This window comes from Myxocyprinus asiaticus, chromosome 1, assembly GCF_019703515.2.
Source record: "Myxocyprinus asiaticus isolate MX2 ecotype Aquarium Trade chromosome 1, UBuf_Myxa_2, whole genome shotgun sequence".
Lineage (NCBI taxonomy): Eukaryota > Metazoa > Chordata > Actinopteri > Cypriniformes > Catostomidae > Myxocyprinus > Myxocyprinus asiaticus.
In genome coordinates this window covers 52200071-52226526 of record NC_059344.1, presented here as the reverse complement: position 1 = coordinate 52226526, position 26456 = coordinate 52200071, and the positions used below count along the sequence as shown (strand labels likewise).

The 26456-nt window shown below is 37.6% G+C and overlaps 2 protein-coding genes across 8 annotated transcripts in view; one reads left to right on the top strand and one right to left on the bottom strand.

The window, feature by feature from the left end:
• Positions 1-12636, top strand: part of LOC127448272 (recombining binding protein suppressor of hairless-like) — an 86107-nt gene extending 73471 nt beyond the window's left edge. For all 7 annotated transcript variants that reach the window (XM_051710729.1, XM_051710701.1, XM_051710708.1 and 4 more), the window contains 8 exons: positions 135-300; positions 465-639; positions 1294-1431; positions 1895-2007; positions 5076-5216; positions 5635-5790; positions 7183-7286; positions 7719-12636. In XM_051710729.1, coding sequence (XP_051566689.1) covers positions 135-300; positions 465-639; positions 1294-1431; positions 1895-2007; positions 5076-5216; positions 5635-5790; positions 7183-7286; positions 7719-8055 — 1330 coding nt within the window. In that variant the 3' untranslated portion in view covers positions 8056-12636. The remainder of the gene's footprint in view (positions 1-134; positions 301-464; positions 640-1293; positions 1432-1894; positions 2008-5075; positions 5217-5634; positions 5791-7182; positions 7287-7718) is intronic.
• A 3078-nt stretch (positions 12637-15714) lies between these two features.
• On the bottom strand, positions 15715-22682 carry cckar (cholecystokinin A receptor). Its single transcript, XM_051710743.1, has 5 exons — positions 22249-22682; positions 21633-21884; positions 20053-20311; positions 17572-17699; positions 15715-17143 (listed from the first exon to the last, which is right to left on the bottom strand). The coding sequence occupies exons 1-5, from the start codon at positions 22373-22375 to the stop codon at positions 16572-16574; spliced, it is 1338 nt and encodes a 445-aa protein (XP_051566703.1). The 5' UTR covers positions 22376-22682; the 3' UTR covers positions 15715-16571.
• Between the last annotated feature and the right edge of the window lie 3774 nt (positions 22683-26456).

Below are 26456 nucleotides of genomic sequence, written 5' to 3'. Positions count from 1 at the left end.
AGTTCTTAATATAGTTTCCAGACACAAAAATCTGTTTTATTGACTTGCCTATGCCATTTTTTCTCATAATTCGTGCATATTCTCTATAGAAGACTTCATCTTACGTTCTAATTTATTGTTGTGTGTTTGTGAAGGTTTTTCTGTCCTCCTCCATGTGTTTATCTGATGGGTTGTGGATGGAAGAAGAAGAGAGAGCAGATGGAGAGGGACGGCTGCTCGGAGCAGGAGTCCCAGCCCTGTGCCTTCATCGGCATCGGCAACAGTGACCAGGAGATGCAGCAGCTGAACTTGGAGGGGAAGGTAATAGACACATGCACAGATGTGGTGTTAAAACTGAAGCCAAAATGAAAAAGCAACAGCTATCAAAATTCAGGCAAGGAAACGTAGCACACAGAGCCAAAACAATAAAATTAGCATGCCATTATTTTTCTCATGAATACACAAATCATGCCTCTTCCCTACAGAACTATTGCACAGCCAAAACATTGTACATCTCAGACTCAGACAAACGCAAGCACTTCATGCTGTCGGTGAATATGTTCTACGGGAACAACGCAGATATCGGAGTCTTCCTCAGCAAGAGGATCAAGGTCATCTCCAAACCCTCCAAAAAAAAACAGTCCCTCAAGAACGCCGACCGTGAGTCTGTCAAACATCAACAGTTTATGTAATTAAGCAACTTTCATGGGTATATATTAATCCATGATGTGAAAGATATCACAGATTGAATGATGTTGTTCTGTTATTGATGATTTATTTTTCCTGGAATGGGACAAATTAAAGGGATAGTTCACCCAAAAATGGAAATTTTGTCAATTACTCAACCTCATGTTCTCACCCTCATGTTGTTCCAAATCCGTATGACTTTTTTTCTGTGGAGCACAAAAGGTTATTTAGGGGAATGTTTTCATTGCTCTTGAACATGAGAAAAAAAGCACCACGAAAGTAATCCATACAACTTGTGCTCTATGTTCCATGTCTTCTGATGCCAAAAGTTTATTTATTTGCTGGCAAATGATGACAGAATTTTCATTTTTGGGTGAACTTTCCCTTTAATCATTAAAAATGTACTCTATTTTGAGTTTACCTAATAAAAATTGCGGTACACTGAGCATATCCTGAGAACTGAATTAACATCCATTTTAGAAAGGATTTAAATGGATATTTATGTACTTATGCTTTTACCTTGCACTTTAATATGCACTTTGAAGGCAAAAATGTTAGACTAAAGTGCCAGTCTCTCTCTACCTTTGTGATTACTTTGTGAGAGTTTTGTTTCTCTTTTGTGTGCAGTTTGTATAGCGTCAGGAACAAAAGTGGCATTATTTAACCGGCTTCGCTCTCAGACAGTCAGTACACGTTACCTGCACGTAGAGGGAGGAAATTTTCACGCGAGTTCACAGCAGTGGGGAGCCTTCTACATCCATCTCTGTAAGTCTAACATGCACCTCAATTAGATAGTCACACTCACACATGCACTTACACCTCTGTGAGTTACATATAGTTGCACACATGTTAATAACATGCTTTCGTACACTCTTACACAATTATTCACATGTGGTGTAGTGTAGATTGCCTAATGGTTTTGGAACTGTGTTGGTAGATTCAAACATACTATTAATAAATATGCAGCTGCTTTGATCTCTTGTTCATTCACAATATGTATGAGTAGGCCTATATGTCTTTGTGCTCTCTATAATATATATCATAAAAAATAGTTATATACTTTGGATTACAAAGTGCAACAAATTTCTTTTGGAGCAGGATGTTGAGAGAAAGCCCTTGTCATTTCTACGTGCAATATGGATTAAATGGTCCTTGAACAGTGTGGGCATGCCGCCTGAGGCAAAGACTAAATACCAAAGTAAGCAATTGTTTTACTATTGTATTTCAGTGGATGATGAGGAGTCGGAGGGGGAGGAGTTTACTGTGCGAGACGGCTACATTCACTATGGCCAAACTGTCAAACTTGTGTGCTCTGTGACAGGGATGGCTTTGCCTAGACTGGTAAGACCCTGTCATTGCATGTGCTCTATTCTAGAGGTGGACTGATAGTGAATTTTGCCGATAACTAAGGTGGCGGAAAAGGCTGATAACCGATTAATCGGCTTATAGTTTTCAAAATTGATTTATAGAATGTAAAAAAAAAATATTCTTTCCTTATTATGACAGCACAGACATAGAGGATTCAAGAGTCCAATATGCATAAAATCCAAGATGCAGTTTATTGTTCAGCCAAAATCCCAATAATAACCCAAAAAATTATTGGGTGCATAATGCAGGTCTTTTAACTGGAAACAAGCCCAAAACACTCTTTATTTTGAAATGACAGAGACTTGGCTCCATTACATTGCTTTATATTTAAGTTTTTACCAAATTAAGCTTTTTATAGTTAATATTCAGTATATACACCAGATAAAGGTTTCTATTTATACAGTACTGTGCAAAAGGTTTAGGCACATAAGATGTTTCACAAAAACATTTGTCTTAAGATGGTTATTTACAGTTCATCCGGAAAGTATTCACAGCGCTTCACTTTTTCCACATTTTGTTATGTTACAGCCTTATTCCAAAATGGATTAAATTCATTATTTTCCTCAAAATTCTACAAACAATACCCCATAATGACAACATGAAAGAAGTTTGTTTGAAATTTTTGCAAATGTATTAAAAATAAAAAACGAAAAAAAAATCACATGTACGTAAGTATTCACAGCCTTTGCCATGACACTCAAAATTGAGCTCAGGTGCATCTTGTTTCCACTGATCATCCTTGAGTTGTTTCTACAACTTGATTGGAGTCCACCTGTGGTAAATTCAGTTGATTGGACATGATTTGGAAAGGCACACACCTGTCTAAATAAGGTCCCACAGTTAACAGTGCTTGTCAGAGCACAAACCAAGCCATGAAGTCCAAGGAATTGTCTGTAGACCTCCGAGACAGGATTGTATCGAGGCACAGATCTGGGGAAGGGTACAGAAAAATTTCTGCAGCATTGAAGGTCCCAATGAGCACAGTGGCCTCCATCATCCATAAATGGAAGAAGTTTGGAACCACCAGGACTCTTACTAGAGCTGGCCGCCCGGCCAAACTGAGCGATCGGGGGAGAAGGGCCTTAGTCAGGGAGGTGACCAAGTACCCGATGGTCACTCTGACAGAGCGCCAGCGTTTCTCTGTGGAGAGAGGAGAACCTTCTAGAAGAACAACCATCTCTGCAGCACTCCACCAATCAGGCCTGTATGGTAGAGTGGCCAGACGGAAGCCTCTCCTCAGTAAAAGGCACATGACAGCCCGCCTGGAGTTTGCCAAAAGGCACCTGAAGGACTTTCAGACCATGAGAAACAAAATTCTCTGGTCTGATGAAACAAAGATTGAACTCTTTGGCCTGAATGGCAAGCTCTATGTCTGGAGGAAACCAGGCACCGCTCATCACCTGGCCAACACCATCCCTACAGTGAAGCATGGTGGTGGCAGCATCATGCTGTGGGGATGTTTTTCAGCAGCAGGAACTGGGAGAGTAGTCAGGATCGAGGGAAAAATGAATGCAGCAATGTACAGAGACATCCTTGATGAAAACCTGCTCCAGAGCGCTCTGGACCTCAGACTGGGGTGAAGGTTCATCTTCCAACAGGACAATGACCCTAAGCACACAGCCAAGATAACAAAGGAGTGGCTCCGGGACAACTCTGTGAATGTCCCTGAGTGGCCCAGCCAGAGCCCAGACTTGAACCCGATTGAACATCTCTGGAGAGATCTGAAAATGGCTGTGCACCGACGCTCCCCATCCAACCTGATGGAGCTTGAGACGTCCTGCAAAGAAGAATGGGAGAAACTGCCCAAAAATTGGTGTGCCAAGTTTGTAGCATCATACTCAAAAAGACTTGAGGCTGTAATTGGTGCCAAAGGTGCTTCAACAAAGTATTGAGCAAAGGCTGTGAATACTTATGTACATGTGATTTTTTTTATTTTTTTATTTTTATTTATTTATTTTTTATAAATTTGCAAAGATTTCAAACAAACTTCTTTCACGTTGTCATTATGGGGTATTGTTTGTAGAATTTTGAGGAAAATAATTAATTTAATCCATTTTGGAATAAGGCTGTAACATAACAAAATGTGGAAAAAGTGAAGCGCTGTGAATATTTTCCGGATGCACTGTATATCTGCTACTTTAGTGTGTCAATAGGAAATATGAATGTTAGACTCCCAAACAGTACTTTTGCAAATAGAATAGAATAGAAGAACAGGGAGCCCTGCAAAAGATGGCATGGCCCTCACAGAGCCCCCCACTGAACATCAGGTCAGTCTGGGATTACATGAAGAGACAGAAGTAATTGAGACAGCCTAAATAAATAAAAGAATTGTGGGGAATTCTCCAAGAAGTTTGGAACATCCTATCTACCAACAACCAAGAAAAACTGTGCCCAGGTGTAAGTAGGAGAATTGGTGCTGTTTTAAAGGCAAAAGTGTTCACACCAAAAATTATTGTATTGAGTAATACATTTTATTCCTCAATACATGAATACAGGGGGCATTTTCATATAGTTGCATTTTTCTTTGCATGCCCTCGGTTCAACTTAGAATACTTGATGTAATCAAAATAACAAAACATGCATCTGAAGTGAGGATAAAAATATGGATGAATATTTTCAGTAATGAAAGATTTAGATTCTGCAAATTGATTGTTTTTATTTCACCTCTAGAGGCCACTGTTGTATTATATAACCAAGCAGTTATAGCTGAAGAATCCTCCAGCACCGACCACAAAGGATCATGGAGGAATAATAATTATAATACAAAAAACTATCGGCATAAATTTTTGCTGATACCAGATAGTTTAAAAAAGCAACTATCAGCCGATATATTGGTCTACCTCTCTATTCATTTGATAATTTGCCATTTTATCATTTCTTTTGTCCTGTAATGATTTTTTTTCTCTGTCAACTCTATGAAGAAACGCTGCTTAGAGACATGAAAACAAAACAATTCCTGATGTTTATGTTATACTTGTGCTGATACTCTTTTCAACCCTCATTCCATTTTCTTTCTCACGCTGTCTTTTTCCCACACACAGATCATCCGTAAGGTGGATAAGCAGACTGCCTTGCTGGATGCAGATGACCCAGTCTCTCAGCTGCATAAGTGTGCCTTTTTCCTGAAGGATACGGAGAGGATGTACCTGTGCCTTTCTCAAGAGAGGATCATCCAATTTCAAGTGAGAGATATACACTTAAATGCACATAAAAGGTTATTATAAGTGATAAACCGATGTATGTGCCAGGCCAGTATTTGGCCATTTTGATATTTAAATGCATTGGCTTATAACGGTGGCTGATTGGCCGATTAAGTGGTCATTCCGCCTAGTGTCTTGTCAGTAGATAGTGCACATTTTCTGTTTTCAAATGTTTTGTAGTAAACATTGTTAAGTAAATAAGTGTTTATTTAAATTCAGCAATTCTGTGTAGGTCAAATTTGCTCTCATGAAATTGTATTGCTGGTAAGATTTTGAGATATAGTACCTTTTATCACTTGCAGCTTTATTGTTTTTATCGCTTCATCAGGTAAATGTTGGTAGATAAGGGCATATGGAAATGTGTACCCTGTAAAAGCAACTTATATTTGTGCTCTTGTAGGCCACTCCATGCCCAAAGGAACCAAATAAAGAGATGATTAATGACGGTGCCTCCTGGACAATCATCAGCACTGATAAAGCAGAATACACCTTCTATGAGGGCATGGGCCCTGTACACACACCCGTAACACCTGTGCCTGTTGTCGAAAGCTTACAGGTAACACACAAGTTTAGCTATCTAAATGAGGACATACCACACACACCTTCATAGACCGCAACATTCGGGATCCGGAAGTAAAAATCCCATTTATTTTTTCTTAGACAAATTGATTTTAGTGATAACTTATAAACGTTTAAAGACAGACCTACTATGAGCGCCAAGGTTGTTAGTTCATTGATGGTACAGTGTATGCTCCTGTTGAAGCCATCTGTCGGCGTTATTTCAACTTTATTGTTTAGAAATCGCATTTAATAGCAGAATTCCTTTTGAAGAAATACACTACCCATGATCCAACAGAACAAATCCACCAATCAGAGAACCACGGCCAACAACGCCCACCAAACGAGCCCAGCAGCAAATGCCCACTTCTATGATGCACTGTGAATGACGCAACTGAGTCTCTGTTCAGGCTCAAACTACTAGCACCAGCTAGCACCTCTAAATATTGCTAAAAGATAATATAGAATAAAATTAGCCTTCAGTTTCAAAGCTAGCTATGTATGGGTAATCTATTGCTAGTAACACAGCTAGTTACTGTATAATATTTTAGCTATACTATTATTATAATGATATGAATTAATAGCATATCTGCAGTAAAAAGTTTGCTGCAAAGCCGTAAGTTGGAAATGATCTCAGTCTAGTCAGCTCTGTTGATGGAGTCTGATAAATGTGAAGCCCTCGATTTTTGCCTTTTCCCTTCTGATTTTTATTTTTATTTATTATTATTATTTTTTTTTCAGCCAAGAGAGCAGCACGACATTTCATTTAGCTTAACCAGACAAATTAAACGTGTATATACTTATAATCAACAACCTCAATAGTTTTTGAATGTCAATTGGTTTTTATTCTAATATGTCATTCGCAATGCTTCATGGGCTTGTAGTTTGTGCCCTCGTGAAAGACTATAAGTAAAAATACTTTTTTTGATTTTTAAATACTTTTTTTGCTTCAAATCAAAGTTTGTAATGTTTTGATTCACCTCGGAGCTGGCTGGTTTGGTTCATGGCTTACAACTCTTTTATGAAGTATTTTATAACAAGTCTATTGAAATAATAAATGGGAAAAATACTTTTTTCAGACGGCTGAAAATGTGGGCGGGCACTTTTGCACTCTATTGTTTACGTGTGAAGCTAATATACATTCTGTACACCAACCCTACCCCTAACAGAAAACCTATTCCACTTTTAGAAAAAAAACAGATATGAATAATTTTACCTAATGAGGACAACCCCAATTTTTTCCAAAGAAGAGGTTTTGTCAGATTTAGCTAACTTCCGGAGATAATGACACATTTAAACACTGAAAAACACCCAGACGCATGCATCTCTTACTTACATTATCAAGTCTATGGCTACATCTGAGAATTTCTGTGTGTGTGCATTTGAGCAGTTAAATGGTGGAGGAGATGTAGCAATGCTGGAGCTAACAGGACAGAACTTTACTCCAAATCTGCGGGTGTGGTTCGGCGATGTCGAGGCTGAGACCATGTACAGGTATGATACCAATTTGTACTCGCATATTACAATAAAATATATCCATATAGGACACTGGATTAAGCGTCCAGGAGGATTTGTACGGGTAATTGTTCCTTCTAATATCATTGTGGGGAAAAGACTTGCTCAACATACTGTATTTATATCAAAGAGCTTTAGATCTTTGTTTATAGGCATGATTTAGATCTTTGCATAAGCATGATCTTGAAGCCTCATAAACTTGTTTGATGCAGCAGTAAGTGACAGTGTTCAGTGAAGTGCTTCAAGCTAGTAAAAGCCAAGTGAACAAGACCCCACACGTACTGTTTAACCTGTGCCAAAGACTTTTGCGGTTGTTAAAAGCAAATATGTACTTTCATTACCTGCGTCAGTTAAATATATTGCAGGCATTGAGACATACTGAAATATTAACAGACAATATTTCCTCGGTAGGTGCGGAGAAAGCATGCTCTGTGTAGTTCCTGACATCTCGGCGTTCCGTGAGGGCTGGCGATGGGTGCGGCAGCCAGTGCAGGTCCCGGTAACGCTGGTCAGAAATGACGGTATCATCTACTCCACAACGCTTACGTTCACGTACACGCCCGAACCCGGTCCACGTCCACACTGTAGCGCGGCTGGAGCTATCCTACGATCGGGCAATGCCGGTTTGCTTTCAACGACCGGTAACAGCATGGGAGGTAACGGAGAAACAGCACCTTACGGCACCAACAGCACGTCCAACGCCGTTCCAGCAGCATCGTCTAATGCAGCTGCAGCTATGGTTTTATAACAAATGCAGCAGTGCTCACAAACTCACAACATGCTATGCGTGAAAATAAATAAAAAAAGACTACATTACAAACTTTGTTTGTAAAAGTGCTGCGTAGTGATTTCAAGAATAAAATCCTTTGACAGAGGAGACAGTAATCAAGGATTTCGCAAATTTACAGGGGAAAACCTGTGGCGAGGACAAAATATTTGGTAGATGGTTCTCCTGTTTCCTCTAGTGGATTTCTCTAAGGAGGCGGTCTAGTGCTATCAATTCAGTTGACAATGCCTGACAGCAAACTCCATATTGGCAGAACACCAGAGAAGAGACCACAGCGATGATGCATCAGCAATGTAAAAATGTTCCATTTAGTCTCATGTTTCTTCCTTCTGGTCTGTATGTGTGACTGGGTGAGATGTATCATAGGCCGGGAGGTCTGAACTCTTTGGAAAAGGGTCACATTTAAATTGTGAGAATAACAGTTTTTTTGGACCAAGGATATTGTATAAGCTTTAGTTAAGGTACATTTTTCTCCATACCTTTTTTATATCAAACATATAGTATGCTGTTGTTACCAAATAAGTTCTATTCCTCCTCTGAGCTTTCACCTTTTTGTTCTTTGTCTGTTGGTCTGTTTTCTCGACTTCTGTATATAGCTGATTTCATATAGTTTGACAAACATCAGTTGCTCAGACTCTTTCCATTTTGTAATACCATTTTTTTATGTGTGTCAGTTTGGTTTAGTTGTTGAAATTTTGTATTTGGGAGAAACTCAGAGGGCCTATTTTTTACCATTTGTTTTATGAAGTCTTTAAAAAGAGCTTTAAGCAATGCCTCTGCCTTCCCTGCATTACATTATGCGCTATGCTTCCTTTAAGCATTTCTTCACATCTAGATCTCACAAAAGGAACATGCCATCTTCCTATGTCTTATTTGGGGATCTAATACAGAAACCACGATATATACAATATAAAGGCCTTTTATAGGTTTTTCATGCAATGTCCGTCAGAACGGTAGCCATTGTGTAGTACGTCTTGTATGTTCCTTCTTTTTGAAAACATTTTTTTGTCTTCCAAACGTCCATTTGCATTTTCTAAAACTGTCTCAAAAACGAGTGATTTGGAGACATGCTCTACCATTAGATGTGGCCTTAGTGTAAAGGTTCCAAGTTCAGTTTACCCCTTAAAAAGGAGGTTTTCGAACATGACCGGTGGAACCAAGCCTTGCATTTTGAACATTTTACATGTGATTTTTGATATTTAAACGTTGCTCCCTAAATGGTCATTCTTTTTTGTTCAGATTTAAATGCATTATAGAAATGAACATACCCAAAGATATTATATTGCATTGTGTCTCTTTTTTAATATTTGAAGATTATGTAGAGATTTGTGGCCTCTCGCACACCAAACGTAAGAAGCTTTACTCCATTGGTCATTGATTTGTTTATCGTGGCCTTGGTGTCTCACCAACTTTTAGACTAGTATTAATGACAAAAAGAAAACTAGCCACAGTTAACTCATCAACCAGCACTAATAGTGTTTTGTGACTTTCTTGTTTTATGTACAGTAATTTAACTTTAGAATTTTATTCGTCCATTTGTAAAAAAGAAAAGAAATCAGAAAAGAAAGAAAAAGAAAAACCACTTTCAGCTATTTTGTTATTCTTTTTCGGTGTGTTTGTGTCTATGGCTCTTAACGCAGTTACAGTATGTCCTTTCGGGATACTGTATCTTCTCGAAACAGTTGGGTGTTTGATGTCCAAATTTGTATTAACTTATATGTTACTGTTCTTATAGTGAACGGACATCATGGGACTAACATGGAATTTAAAGGGTTAGTTCACTCAAAAATTCTCTCATCATTTACTCACCCTCATGCCATTCCAGAATTGTATAACTTTCTTTCTTCTGCAGAACACACGAAGATATTTAGAAGAACATCTCAGCTCTGTATGTGAAGGTCCAAAAGGGACATAAAGGCAGCATAAAAGTAATCCATAAGATTCCAGTGATTAAATCCATATCAATATTTAAGTCCTTTTTTACTGTAAATCTACACTTTCACATTCAGCCCCCTACTGGTGGGGGCTGGTCAAAAGTGGAGATTGATAGTAAAAAAGGACTTAAATATTGATCTGTTTCTCACCCACACCTATCACATCGCTTGAGGAGACATGGGTTAAACCTCTGGAGTCATATGGATTACTTTTATGCTGCCTTTATGTCCTTTTCACCATTCACTTTCATTGTGAGGACCAACAGAGCTGAGATATTCTTCTAAAAATCTTAATTTGTGTTCAGTCGTACACATCTGGGATGGCATGAGGGTGAGTAAATGATGAGAGAAATTTAATTTTTGGGTGAAATATCCCTTTAATGGCCTTTAAATGTGTGTGTCTCTAAAAGATGTAAGCATACAGCAATACTGTATAGGTCACTTTGTGTGTCTTGGTGTGTGGAAGTAGCCACTGATTTTCACCAGCCTGATCCACAGTGTATGTGGTCATGAAGAACAGCTGGCACAACTGGAATCATATTCACTTTCTTTTACACTTGTTCATACTAATTTAATTAGACACCTTATTGGTAGATATTTAGATCTTAGTCTTCCTTACATGGAACATCTGTAGTGTAGTACATGTAGGTGACCCGTCTAAAAGGCAATACTCCAGCATTGTATAATGTACATTTTGGGAAAAAACTGTAACTTGAATGTTTTTGCAAAAAAAAAAAAAAAAAAAAAGGTTCACTTGTTGCCTCCACTAGATTTTTATTTTCAATGTAATTTTCTCACTTTTCCTGCTAAAATGTCTTTATCCTTGGCGGCCTCTTCGCAAAATTGTGCAAAAAAGTAGTTTTCACTTCTGAAGTTTTGAAGATGCCCTAAAACTCTTGCACTCGGTTTGCCAGAATTATTTGCATAACAAACCATATTCAACTTTCATTTTATCATATACTCACAATTGAGTAATAGCAATTGCACACTTCCATTTTGGGGGAAGATTGACATGGAGACTGGGCAAAAGAATGGACACATTTTTACCTGTGTTTTCCAGTTATAGCTCATTTGTCAGCAGTGTTGAATTCCCACAATAATCAGTCCGTTCTGATTTTGAATTGCTTTTTGTGGAGGATTTTTTTTTATTATTTTTTTTATTATGATTCCCTTTGATTTATATGGTGTCCCCACCCCAAAAATAGAAAGTAAGAAGTGCTTTAAGCCTGTCCGCCTTGAAATGTGACAGCATTGTTGAAACAGTTCCTACATAAACTAAAGAAAGCTATTAGTCTTTTAAAACCCATTTATCCCCTTTGACTTTATCGTGTGTTTTTGTTTGCATAGCACAATATATCGTCATTTCCACATTTATAGTGAGAACATTTCTGAAACTTTTGGTCACTTTGAATGCTGCCTCTGTTCCACATTTTGTTTACATTGTGGATTTGCTTAGCTCTACTCTTCACTTACTATAGTGTTAAAGTGGTTATGTGTGTTTTGTTGCTCTCTGAACAAACCAATTGACAATCTTGCTGTTTTTTACTGTTTACATTTGATTTTTTTTAAGGTGTTGAGCTTTAGAATGAAGGATTTGTTCAATCCCATATCTGAAACTGACATTGTTGAACTTTGTATTTAATTTGATTGGATGACACTTTCTAACAAAACACGTGTGTATATATAGGGGTTATGTACCAAGCCTTAAAAACACATTGAATGGCAAGCCTGAGTGAACAAGTAATCTGTTTTTATATTTAAGGGTGTGATAGAGTCAGCTGGTGTCCTTTCTGTGTTTCTGATCTTTTATATCTCTCGTTTAACTCTGCTCTTCCAAAACAATTTTTTTTTTTTTTTTCTTGATGAGCTCTGATCAATGTATAGGTGATGATAGGTGTATGTCTTCTAATATGCCAAATGTCTTAGACTAACATTCTCATGCACTGCATATCAAATTTGGCACAAGAGGCAGCTTTTCAAAGATATCGCAATAATTTTAGAAGAACAGACAATATTTCCTCGGTAGGTGCGGAGAATGCATGCTCTGTGTAGTTGCTGACCGGGGGTTGGGGGGGGGATTACTTGGACAAGTAATCAGTTAATCAAAGGCTTAATTAAGTCATTACATTTTCCTGTTTGCCATCAATAAAGTCTTGTTGCTGTTGTGCAGAGTTACCATTTCATTGTAAAGTTATTATCCCAGTAGGGCAATTTTAGTTCAGTAATTCACCGTCTCTCCACTGGCTTTGCACTTAGAGAAAAACGGATTTGTCTAGATTAGTTGCTTAGTGTAAAGTTCACTTTTCATGTAAAGCAATCCTGGTGTGCCTAATTTGATGCTCGGTGCTAGGCTTTGTGTTTATCTGTAAGTCAGTCATTTGTTTGTCTTTCTTTCTCCTTCTCAGTCTGTTGTAGTTATGTTATTCAGAGGTGTCTGTATAGTCAGTCCTTATGGGCGCTGATGTTATGATCATGTGCCCTAACGTGAAACAAGGGGGCAGTGTTTTTTTTTTTTCGTTTCATTTTCTGTTTGATTGATTTTGTACATATTGCACCTGCTCAGTTCCATACGTCATTAAAAAATAAAAATGCAATATTGGCATAAACACTTTTTAGTTCCTTTTATATTTCTTCCTGTTCTGTGCTTTTACTACAGCAGCCTTCTGATGACTTCATGCTTTAAGGCTGTAAAATTATTTGAAAGAAAAAAAGTTATATATTAGGCTTCATTTCCTTAGGTTACCTTCCTGCATTGGAAAGAATTTCTCTATTTTTCAACACACATAGCTGGTAAGCGCCCTATAGTCAGCCAATAACATTTCCATTTAGGCACCCAAATGTTTTTATTGGGTCACTATGTAATGTGTAATTTAGGCCACTTTTGTATTCAAGATAACAGAAAAATCTGATAACTCAAAACTGATATCACTAAGTTTTTTGTGGATGACTTACCCAGGATTGAACTTGCTTCACTAGTGCCAGTTTCTTAACCGTTCAGCTGCCTACACTATGTAGGTTGTACTGTCTGATGAAAGCATTGAAAATAAAATACAAATATGAAAAAAAAAAAGTTATTTTAGAGGTAAAACTTCACGCTTCACAAGAATATACCGATGAAAAATGAAAAAGTACATTTTGGTTCAACCCCCAAGGTTTATTTTGTACAAAGCACTTCTTAAATATTAATATGATGTGAAGACCATCGACATATGTCAATCTCCTCAGGGTTATGTCAAGGAGCCATCAATATTTAAACATATTTCTGTTGTAAGGAAGTCAAATGTGTAATATTTTAGCATTTTATACAGTTACATTTCCTGCTATAGACATTTGACAACTGATGATGACTTCACATAATTTAATGTTTCATTCATTGCCAGCAAGTATAGACAGCTTGTCAGACATGTAATCTCACTGTCTGAATAAAAAATAATGGAACACATGCTGAATCATCTTATGAGTGTGCTGTTAAATTAAGACAGATTTGTTCATTTAAAAAAAAAGCTAGAAATACAAATGTGAGTTTGCTGTATACAAAGGCTATAAACAAACATTACAGTAGTCAATGACCTACTATGTGTACTATGGTGAAATTAGCCCAGATGTCAGCAGCAGCCTTGGGTAGGTCCTTTGAAGTGGGCAACAGGTGTGAAAAATCCCATTGCAATGATAAGGATAGACACTGTGTAACAGCATACAAATAGTACAGTTGGCCTAACACACAAGATAAAGAAATGACTGTGCGTGTTCCTGGAAGAAAAAGATTAATGCTACATTGAAATACCCTATCTGCTTACGGAGGTCACACAAAGGGACAATTTTAAATTCCAAACTGAGTTTACATATTTTTGTATAATCTGAGCCGAAGAGTCTTAAATGGTAGTTTAGATTTTATTTAGTATATTAATGAGATCAGGCTGCTTACCAGGTCTGTGCACTGCTCAGCCACGGTAAAGATCTCCCAAAGCGTGAACAGAACTTTCTCAATACATTTGGACAATTGCTTTGTCTGTGCCACACAGAAATAAAGTTAAATATAAAGCAAACCAAAGGAATCCTTCTCTCACAGGGAATAGTAGGTTGGCCAGAAAATTGGAGGACAAGACAAGTCTTGTGTCTTATTGTAATACTCAACATTAAAGGGACAGTTCACCCAAAAATTATAATTCTCTCATCATCTATTCACCCTCTTGCGGTCTCAAACTTGTATGACTTTCTCTCTTCTGCGGAAAACAAACAATGATATTTTGAAGGATGTACAGTGTGATGTGTTTTTGTCCATACAATGTAAGTCAATAAGGTCCAAAATTTTCCAGCTCCAAAAAGCACATAAATGCAGCATAAAAGTAATCCATAAGACTCGAGTTGTTTAATCCATTTCTTCTGAAGTGATATGATCACTTTGGGTGAGTTACAGACCAAAATTTAAGTCCTTGACATCTGGCCTAATTGGAACACAGTGAAGGCTTCAAGACAGTGATTCTTTGACGCTGCACGCGGATGCCAGGTACTCAATCCTGGTATCATTATACATCAACATTGCATTTTTGTTTTCTAGTGTTTATCATCAACCTTTTGGCAACCACCATACATTATAAAAGTATGCCAAATAAACTCATCCCCCGACTCAATTTAACTTGCGTCTGCATTTTCAAAATAGCCAACTGGCTGTGAAAACCGCAAACCTGGCAACATAGTGTGTGATTTGTGTACAGAACTGTGTGCATGCATCAGGGGTGTGGAAGTGTATGAATGAGCTTCTCTCATGACAAGCCAAGGAGATTGCGGATGTCAAAATTTATAGTGAATAAGGATACATTTTGGTCCGTTTCTCACCCAAAGTGATCGTATCGCTTCAGAAGACATGGATTAAACCACTCGAATTGTATGGATTACTTTTATGCTGCTTTTATGTCCTTTTTGGAGCTTGAAACCCCACTGACTTAGATTATATGGACAAAAACACCTCAAACACCCTTCAAAATATCTTCATTTGTGTTCCGCAGGAGAAAGAAAGTCATACGAGTTTGACAGCATGAGGGTGATTAAATGATGAGAGAATTATCATATTTGGGAGTGGTGATTTCTCAGGGCCAGCAAAGCGTTCTCTGCTGGTGTAACATGCCTAATAAATAAATATTTTTTACATTCTCATTGACCTTTTTGCCTATGTATTTTCAATTGCTTTCCACTCCTAATTCATCTACAAATGAATAGTAAAAAACTAAAAAATTTTATCCAATCAGAATTTATTCCTCGACGCTTACAAGCAAAGTGTGAAAGCTGTTTTGCAAATCGCATGCCCGAAGGCAAAGCAGTGCGTAGTCTGAGCTCCACCCCGTCAGGACTTCCACAGAATCCCTCAACACTGCAGTGAATAGACATCTAAAGTCAGATTGTCAGATTCATCAGCCAATCAGATTGATTTCTTTGTTCTTGGTGGGTGTGGTCTTTAGGATATGTCCCAGTTCAGGACTTCTAGCTGGCCTTGAGTGACGCAATCATGCTTTAAGTGACGTACATAATTCGAAAGCGAAGAGCACAAGATCTTGATGACGAGTCAGCTGTTATCACTGCTGTTATTGCCGTTGAGAAAGAGATCCTTATGGATTTAAAAACACACGATGTTCTGCATGATCATGCAACTGATTAATTAAACATGAAAGGAGGACTGATTTTCACTTCAAGTAAATTGGTAAGTGCTTTTTGCATTGTTATAGCAATATCAGGAGTTTTCTAAGTGTAAATTAGGCTGCTTGAGCATTCAGTGTTGGATCAAGTTTTGAAAAATAACCGTGTACTCTGACGAAACCAAATTTATTGCAAGCAACATATAAATCGCAAATATTATATAGATTTTTCTTCATATTAGACCCCCTTGGTTCTGGCTTTCATGCATGGGTGTGTTTTTCAAATGTCAATTGTTATTATTAGTTGACTGCCACATAATGTATGATAGACATACAGTGTCTTATTCATTGAGAAACTGTGTTTTTTTTCTTAATGGCATAAATCGCACTGAAGGCCCAGATTTAAAATGCACGGGCCGCCATTGTATTTGGGTGAACCATTCCTTTAAGTCAGAGCCCTAATGAGGACTGGAGTCTCTTTCAGTGCCACATTCCTACTCCATTTGATGCCCCTAATTATTTAACAGTGATGAATATCTAAAATAAAGCACTGAATTCTGTCATCACTTCAGTGCTATTGCCAACCATCATCTGTATGTTGCAGTTCACATTTGTCATCAACAAATCTCTGTCTTCAGACAGGAAACTGGTCATTTGTTTTTCTATTATACTGTTTGCAAAGGTTTCAAACTATTCAAACCCTGACTGTTCACAGAGGTTTTAAATTATTCAAACCAGCTTGGCAACAGCATGTCAAATTTCTCATTCATATTTTGATACTGATATCATATATTTCAGACTTTACCAAGATAAAGTTCTTGTCAGAAGAAGTCCTTGCAACCCAAAATGGGTTCCTCGGCTGAGAACTTCTTCAGCGTTCAAAGTCAGGGTCATTGCCCATTGCTTTCTTTAATTATGATTGTGCAGACCCTCGAATATTGGAATTGGTCAGTCTGGTAAGTGTTCCAGAGGTTTCTGTAGTCCCGTTAACCTGTCTACCTCCTCCTGTCCCAAACAGATTTCCCAGTCCTCCAGCTGCTCCAGCACTGCGCCGGCTGCTGCCCCTGCTCACCTCATCGTGATCAGCCCTGCAGCAGGGAAAGGTCGAAAGCACACCTTGTCTGAACCGCTTGTTCATAAAACAGTAGACTATTGGGTTGACGCAGGCGGAGGTGTAGGACAGCAAGTGGATGAAGGATATTGGTGCTCCTGAGAGGAGACGATCAGCTGAACGTCTGTCGAAGGCCCGCCAGGCGTTAACGGCAAAGATCGGCGTCCAGCAGAGAAAGAAAAGCCCTACGATAACTAACAGCATGCGTATGACACGTTTCTTGGCCATGAGGTTCGCCGTAGGGCTGTTGCTGCAAACCCTACTGAGTTTGTTTTTTGTGCTGCTCAAACCGGAATCTGACCGCTTCCTCTTGGACGCTTGGTAGCAGCCATCGCTTTCTCCATGTTTTAGACTTGCAGTGCTGTATTCTTTGTCTAGAGGGCAAAACAAAGGATGGAACTATGATTATATAATTTCACAATTTAAAAGGCTCACTTTTTTAAAGGTGTTGTGTGATTTTTTTTAAATGTTACAATACTTTCTATTTTCCCAGCTTAATATGCAGAGAAAACTAAGTAAGTAAACTGTAGGAAGAGTTGCCCGAACTGTGGCTCTGTGACACTGTCTGTTTGGTTGAGAATCCCAACAGTCAGATATAGCAACATTGGCTCAACCAATGGTGAGAGTTTTGGGCAAGACAATCTGTTTGTCTGATCAATGAAATATAGGGGAGTGTTTGAAAACTGTCCTAATTTTTGCAATTCCATTTGGTGATGCTAGTGGTGCAACAATTACACACTTCAACTTTAACAATAATTCCACTAAAATGTTATGGTTAAATAGTCTGGAAATTTTTCCATACCCCTGCTTGACCTCCTATTAGCCATTTCAAATTTGATTCCCCTGTAAAGTTCGAGTGAGGTGAGGCCATAAGCTGTCATCATTACGATCCCGGGAACAAGGAAGAGTGTCAGCAACAGGAAAACATACCTAAAAAAAACTCAGAGAAGTCAGAAAAAAAGTTGAACTTGGGATAACAGTAAAGGCTTGTTTATAATTCTGCATTGAAACTACGCCGTAGCCTTTATAGGGTGGTTTTGCATTTATATTTCTGCATTGGTTTGTTTGCCTTGTTCTGCAAATACGCAGCCATAGTGTTAGTGTATTGGGAGAATTTGCCTTCACTTCTGAAAAAGTGTCCCACTTATGAAATATGATTAATGTCAAACCATACTGTCAAACATACAGTCAAAACAGCATAAAGATCAGAAAGAATCTCCAGTAGAATACATACTGTATATTGAGATTTGAGTAAAAGGTGTAAAAGCACTGAGTTTATAAGTTAACAGATGGGGCTTTTTTCGTGTTTTCGCTTGTAAATTCATGTAGCATAAACAGAATATAAAAACAGCAGATGCTACCGATTTAAATGTGCACAAATACAATGTGATATAACACATATTTAAATATAATCTTGGAGAAATTGAAAAGCTACCTCAGATATCTTTTTAATCATCCTGGGGCACGGTCTCTGTTTACAAACTGGACCAATCACATATGTTGTGATCTTGTGTAGACGCAATGCATAGTTACATTTTTGGAAAGGTGCACATCGTGCTACGACGTAGGCTACACATATTATATAGTGCAGGTTTGACACAGAAGTATAAATCGGCCTTAAGACCCAAAAAATCAGTAAAACAATTTACTTTATTAGTTTTCAACACGCATAACTCCATTTACAGTATTAGTGTCTATTTTAAGAGCATGATTAACTATAACTATATTTTCTAAATATATCTTAAATTAAGTTTATATTTCTCATCCCACTGGCAATTTTTTCTTCTCCTTTTAATCATATATAGAGTATAAAAACGTCATAATGAAATTTTATGAGGTTTATGCTTAAAAGAAGAAAAAACTATTTGCCAATGAGGTAAGTAAAATAAACAGTTCTTATTAACATGCACAATTTTGCTTCCCAAGCAAATTTATCTTGTTTTAAGGAAGTTTACATATGAAAATCAAGAAAAATATATACACTGGTGGCCAAAAGATTGGAATAATGTGCAGATTTTGCTGTTTTGTAAGGAAATTGGTACTATAATTCACCAAAGTGGCATTCAACTGATCACAAAGTATAATCAGGACATTACTGATGTAACAAACAGCACCATCACTATTTGAAAAGAGTCATTTTTGATCAAATCTAGACAGGCCTCATTTCCAGCAGCCATCACTCCAACACCTTATCCTTGAGTAATCATGATAATTGCTTTGGTACTAGAAAATCACATGCCATTATATCAAACACAACTGAAAGATATTTGGTTCGTTAAATAAAGCTTAACATTGTCTTTGTGTTTGAGCTGCCACAGTATGCAATAGACTGGCATGTCTTAAGGTCAATATTAGGTCAAAAATGGCAAAAAAGAAACAGCTTTCTCTAGAAACTCGTCAGTCAATCATTGTTTTGAGGAATGTAGGCTATACAATGCTTGAAATTGCCAAAATAAAACTGAAGATTTCATACAAAAGTGTACACTACAGTCTTCAAAGACAAAGGACAACTGGCTCTAACAAGGACAGAAAGAGATGTGGAAGGCCAGATATACAACTAAACAAGAGGATAAGTACATCAGAGTCTCTCTCATCTATTTCTCTATTTTGAGAAATAGATGCCTAACATGTCCTCAGCTGACAGCTTTATTGAATTATACCCGCTCAACACCAGTTTCATGTACAACAGTAAAGAGGAGACTCAGGAGTGCAGGCCTTATGGGAAGAATTGCAAAGAAAAAGCCACTTTTGAAACAGAAAGACAAAAAGAAATGGTTAGAGTGGGCAAAGAAACACAGACATTGGACAACAGATAATTGGAAAAGAGTGTTATGGATCTTAACCCCATTGATCTTTTGTGTGATCAGCTAGACTGTAAGGTGCGTGAGAAGTGCCCGACAAGACAGCCACATCTATGGCAAGTGCTACAGGAAGCGTGGGGTGAAATGTCACCTGAGTATCTGGACAAACTGACAGCTAGAATGCCAAGGATCTGCAAAGCTGTCATTGCTGCACGTGGAGGATTTTTTTTTATGAGAACTCTTTGAAGTAGTTTAAGAAGTTCTGAAAATTGTAATAGTAATTTTTCACGTTTTTAATGACCTGACTATACATTGTGATCAGTTGAATGCCACTTTGGTGAATACAAGTACCAATTTCTTTCCATAAGAGCAAAATCTGTACGTTATTCCAAAGTTTTGGCCACCAGGGTATATTTAAGGAATTTTAAATTCTTAACACCTCATCCCCCAGATTAAAAGATAATAGTCTTAACAAATCTTACCAGGCTTGCATAACATCACTGGGCCAAACCAATCGACACATGTTACCAGTGCTATTGTTATTGCGGATGAAAGGCACTAGGGTACTGCCTATCGGATACGGCAACATGAGCAGAAAAGATACGACCCAAGTGGCTGTGATGACTTTTGCGGCGTGGGACTTTGTCTGCCAGGTGCGGGACTTAAAGGGGTTGCAGATAGCACTGTAGCGTTCCAGAGAAATTGCCACGAGGTTAAATGTGGATACGCTCACTGAAATACCTGTGAATTTGAACAAACAGAAATACTTTTTGGCTTGGTAAAGCACTGATCCTCAGGAGTTATGATGTACATGCTTCCGTAAACATCAGTAAACACAAAAAAGGAGCCCTGATAACAAAGGTGTAAATTGTTTGTAAAATTCATGGCTGCTGGCACAGCTCAACATTGCATCCTTTAAGAATACTGCAGCAAGACACCGATTTAAGCCCCAACTCTTCTGAATAATCAACACAATCTGGTTCTTATAAAGGTTAGCATACCCATGCAGTAATGACAACAGTCTGTAAATTAAGCCAGCTTTATCATGAGCAAGTATTACAGAATAGCACATTACAAACACATAAAACATGCTGAGGCATCAAATATGAAGATATCACATCGTGGCATCATCTCATTGTGTTTAAACTTCACAATAGCTACAACTGCAATTGGGCAACCAACATGGCAATAAACTGTCAATGTTAAGTTTGGAAATGGTCTACGGAATTTAACAAGTAATAAATATGAATGCATAGTACAAGTGCCATGCTGGTATAATCTTAATGGCCTTGCCAGTAAGAGTTAGGCTTGAAACAGGTTGCCAATGTGTATACTACTAATAAAATGCATTTAGTACTGTTAGTGCAATCTACTCTGTGGTCTGTAAAACAAACAAGGACAGAATGTTCTGAGCTTTTAGCCCCTATTAAATAATGAATCAGCTTTCCTTTTTATTAGCCAAATTCAAGATGGGTATGCAGCTGTAACATGAAGCATTGGCCACTTATTATACATTCTTGTAGTCTGCCTCTCTTACCTATATTGTTAACAATGCACTTTCACACATCTAATTGAACATATATTTTGTAACAATGTAACTAATGGAGTGAAAGTCTTTTTGGGAGTGTAAATATTTTTGTTGCAAATGATATATCATTTTTAGTATTTATTTTTATCACAGATTGTAATGTTATTAATTTTAATATTTATAACATACTCTGAAAAGACATTTTCCAGACACACAGATGTTTGTCCCATCAATGAATAATATGCAGGCATCCCCTTACAAAACTTCCCAAGAAAACCTTTTTACACTGTTTGAAAGAGATCCCATATAAATTTATTTTGTTTGTAAAACACTCTTGAGCTATGGAGCAATGTTCACTTCAGAGAACAAATGGTCATTACCAAAAACTGAGCTTGTGAAGCCTGTGTGAAGAAGAAAAAGAAGCAAAAAACAAAAAAGCTCTTCAACTTTATGGCTGAAGAGGGAGACTCTAGCTCTCAGGAAACTCCAACACACTCAAGTGAAGTGAAAACAACAAACATCATTGTGGCTCACCCATGAAATACGTGGCCACTTTGCATACGCCGTTGCCGAAGATGAAGTCCTTCATGAGGTTGGGGATGAGGGTGAAGGGCATGCAGAAGAGACACAGCATGAGATCACTGATGGCTAGAGACAGCAGGAACAGATTGGTCACTGTCCGCATACGACGGTTCCGCACCAGGACAGCGATGATAAGGCTGTTGCCTATGACACTCAGGAGGAAGATGACAATGTACATCACAATCCGCACCGTCTGGTTTATATCTGAGACAAAGGAGAAGAAACCCACAAAAAGTTATTTCTCATAATTTACCAAACTAACATGCATACTGAATGTATTTAAACAATCACTGAGCAGCTACACAGAGCTGTACCCCAACTAACTATATCTGCCAGATTTTTTTTTTTTTTTTTATGGAAATATAATGTTTTTTAAATTGTGCACAATGGTTCAACTAACGTTCCTCTAACAATTCCTTAACCTATAGATTTTGAGAACGTTTCTGCAACCATAATGCAACATTAATTCATTTTCTTCATGGGAAAATAGTGCAAATTCTTCTCGAAGACTACATTAAACATTATAAAGAATACATTATTTTACATTAAAAAAATTTTGAATACTTACCTTTCGGTTCGAATGTGGCATCACTGTCATTTTTGCACTCCGACATATTCCCGATTCCCAGTCCACATAATATTTTATAAATATCTGTGGAATTGATGAGCATATCGTGAATGGTAAATGTCTCCATGTTTGCTTTTTTTTTCTGATGGCTTCTCACTTTCCTTCACGATACTGATATAGCCTACAAATCTTTCCAAACGAATTTACATTAATCTCTTTCAGGTAAATGAACAGCAACATTTGCTCAGCCATAATGCGACAGTGAAGAGCTCTCTAATAAAATACATATTTTTATTTTAAACCATAATAAACGTTCAAGACAAAACTGTAAACGTTTTGAGATTACAAAAAAGTATCTTCAGAGAAAATAAATGCTTAAATTACATCCAGTAGCCTATATCAAGAAGTCTGAATGTTCATGAACGAGAGATGTGAAGTAATGCACTTGATCAGCATATGCTCTCCAACACACATCCACAGACCCCGCCTTGACTTTCTCGCTTACTCTTTTTATTCCTCCTTCACAGACACACACAACCAACTGAGTGTATGAACTCAGACACATAACAGACCTTTTCTTGCAATTGTAAGTAACCCCAAATCACCCCCAGTAGGTAGGGTTTTGAGACTTTATAGACAAAGATATATTTGTTATGAATTCTCTTTTACAAGTCATATTGTTTGGGTACTCTTGGATACCCTTTACTGTGTTTACGATCCTGACTAAATAGGATACTTCATATGCCACTGCCTGAACCATGGACTTAGGATGGACCCCACCGAACCTCACCGAAATGACCTGCCGGTTGAACTGTGATGCACCTCACTGATCTCTGCATGCATCATCTTTGTCTGTTGATGGACTACACTCTTGAAATGGAATACATAGACTATCATTTAATTGCCAACAAAAGCCTTCATCAGCCAACTAACAAAGGACAATGCATCTTTGTAAACTCCTGCAGTTAATCCAGGATGGACTTCAAAGACATTAGTCATTAATCGTAGAGTTCATACAAAATCTTTGTTTAAACACTGACCCTTAACACTTACTTAGTTTACAAATTTTAAACCATGACTTGCGCTGCACACAAATAAAAAATGTTGGCATTATATTCATATTGTTTAGCCAGAGGCAAACTGGCACCCACAGCAAGCCTGGTTTCTCCCAAGGTTATTTTTTTCCATTAACCAACATCATATGGGGTTTTGTGTTCCTTGCCACAGTCACCTTCGGCTTGCTCACAGGGGTTCTAAATACAATTATTATTTAATTATTTATTTTCATACACAGTTTACAATCATATTTAATCAAATTACACAATGATGACTCTAAGACTTTATAGATATTACGGTATCATTTTCTGTTAATGCATGATTTTCTGTAAAGCTGCTTTGAAATGATGTGTGTTGTGAAAAGCGCTATACAAATAAAAATGACTTGACTTGGCATTGGTATATTCTGAGAAAGAGATACTTTTAATGTATGTTAGGTCTATGTTAGAGCCGTTTAATGACCACTCCACTGAGCAAAGCACTCTGTGACCTGCACACTTAGCACGAACATAAAAGGCTTATAAACATTTGTGTAACTTGTAACTAGGCGTTAAAACCCTTAACTTCTCGAATAATTCTGTAGTGTTGTTGTACACCGCCATGTTCAAGTGCTCTGAATATTGTGTTAAAGCTGAGCAAGAGGGTCATGTCTGTATATTTTTTTATTTAAATTTTTGCTCCATTCATGACATCCTGTGTGAATCTGTCCAAAGAGATATGAGAGCTTAGCCTTCATTAATCTAACATGTCTACACCGCAAGCAAGTGATGCCACTAAAGAGCTGAATATGATTGAAAAATTAGTATTTCAATTGCTGTCTTTTTTGTAACCCCTGCCATGTGTATTGTTCTGCAATAAAAAAATAAATAAATATACAAATAAAACAAAATGCGCCGACCATCCCTATTCGCATTCTTACCATAAATTAGTTTAGCTTTAACTCTATTAACTTATATTCTTAAATTTCTTTCTTTACAATTATTACTACATTATTGTTTTGACCATGACAGGTTTTCATGGGTGAAGAGGGCAAGAATTCAGATGTTAAATTGTTGTGACAGTATGACTAGAAATATGTGGAAGACAACCCCTGTAGCCAGCCTGGTTTCTCCCATTCTGGTAAAAATGAGTAGTTGTGCAGCATCTATAATGTGTATTAATACTTTGGCAAGTGTTAAATTCTTTTTACTATGACAATAATGCTTATAAATGAATCAAAGATGAAGCTGATCATGATCACTCTCAGCTACCCTAAAAAGCCTTGTCAGTAAAACATAGGAGGCTTCAGTTGGTATGGTGATAAAGACCACACACGTTTTGTTATTGTAACTAAGAATAAATCTCCACTGGCAGAAAGCTTAAATTCCTGCTTAAACTGATTCTGATTACTACAGTACGTTCAGACAGATTTGTGTATGATAAATATTGTCAGCAATCCTGCAGAGAGAAACAGAATCTGCTCTTGTTCATGTCTTTATACTCAGGTTTAACCTGTTAAAAACTGAGCAAAATATGAAGGATGACTTGACTTTTTACATAGACAACGAAAGGGTCACAACCAAGACCATGCTAAGCTGTTTAAGTTAAAGCAAGTTGTGCAAGATATCCATGCCATGGGCACTGACACACCCCATACCATGACAGACACAGGCTATTGGACCTGATGCTGATAACAGCTAGATTGTTTTGTCCCGGAGAACACGACAGCTGTTTTTTCCAAAAAACTATTTGAAACGTGGACTCGTCGAACCACAAACTGGATTCCACTGTTCTACATTCCATCTCAGATGAGACCGAGTCCAGAGATGTCGGCAGCGCTTCTTGACAGTGTTGACGTATGGCTTCTGCTTTACATGGAAAAGCCTGAACTTGTATCTGTGGATGCAACAGCAAATGGTGTTGAATGACGAAGGTTTCCCAAAGTATTCCTGAGCCCATGTTATGACATCCATTATAGAAGAATTACGGTTTTTAAGATGTCTGAGGGATCCGAGATCACGTGCATTTAGAAGTGGTTTTTGAGCAGGACAATGCCTAACCACATACTGCCCAGACTACAAGTAGCATGGCTGTGTAAGCAGAGATCGCAGATGCCAGATTGGCCTGCCTGCTGTCCTGACCTGTCTCCAACTGAAAATGTGTGGCACATTACGAAGCGCAAAATACGGCAACAAATGCCCAAAATGTCTTCAATGCCCAAACACTTAAAATGTGTAATTAGAAGAAATGGTGGTGTTACACTCGACTGTCCCAACATTTTTGGAGCATGTTGCAATCATCTGATTTTAAATGAGTGTATATCTTCAGAAACAAAAAACAATTAAATTCACAAGGTAAAACATCAAGTAATGTGTTTTTGTAGCGCTTACAATATAGCACAGGATGAGTAGAAATTACAAATCACTCCTTTTTGTTTTTATTGGCATTTTCCATATACTGTCCCAGCTTTTTTGGAAATTGGGGTTGTAAAACCAGTTAAGTGTGTCATTAAACACAAATCATTTGCACTTTCTTTAAATATGTTGGGATATAATTATGTATTCAGAAAGGTAACCGGGTTGACCCTTCATGTTTAGTTATACATTACTAGTTTTATGCTTATTGTCATGAAGGTGCTAAAGAATTTAATGCTAATATTTCTACAAATATCCACTTTTCAGTTATCAATTCTTTAGTAGGCCTAAACAAAACAAATCATTATAACAGGGTTGACATTATACAGTTGTGGCCAAAAATATTGGCACCCTTGGTAAATGAGCAAAGAAGGCTGTGAAAAATATGTCTTTATTGTTTATCCTTTTGATCTTTCATTCAACATATTCACAAAAATCTATCCTCTAATGGATATCAAACAACTGCAAACACAACACAAGTTTTATCAAAAAACAAATATTTTTGTCAAATATATGTGTGACACAATTATTGGCACCCTTTTATTGAATACTTTGTGCAACCTTCCTTTGCCAATATAACAGCTCTGAATCTTCTAATATAATGCATAATGAAGTTGAAGAACACATGACAAGGGATCTGAGACTATTCCTCCATACAGAATATCTCCAGATCCTTCAAATTCCAAGGTTCGTGCTGGTGGACTCTTCTCTTCAAAACCCCACAGGTTTTCTATGGGGTTCAGGCCAGGGGACTGGGAT

Bases quoted from the DNA above. Each gene is read 5' to 3' on its own strand.
- cckar (XM_051710743.1), bottom strand. From the start codon at position 22,375: ATGGAGACATTTACCATTCACGATATGCTCATCAATTCCACAGATATT. The intron at 21,885-22,248 runs GTAAGTATTCAA...CCTTTGTCTCAG, and splicing joins TGCCACATTCGAACCGAAAG to ATATAAACCAGACGGTGCGG. The intron at 17,700-20,052 runs GTAAGATTTGTT...AGTTTTTTTTAG, and splicing joins AGTGATGTTATGCAAGCCTG to GTATGTTTTCCTGTTGCTGA.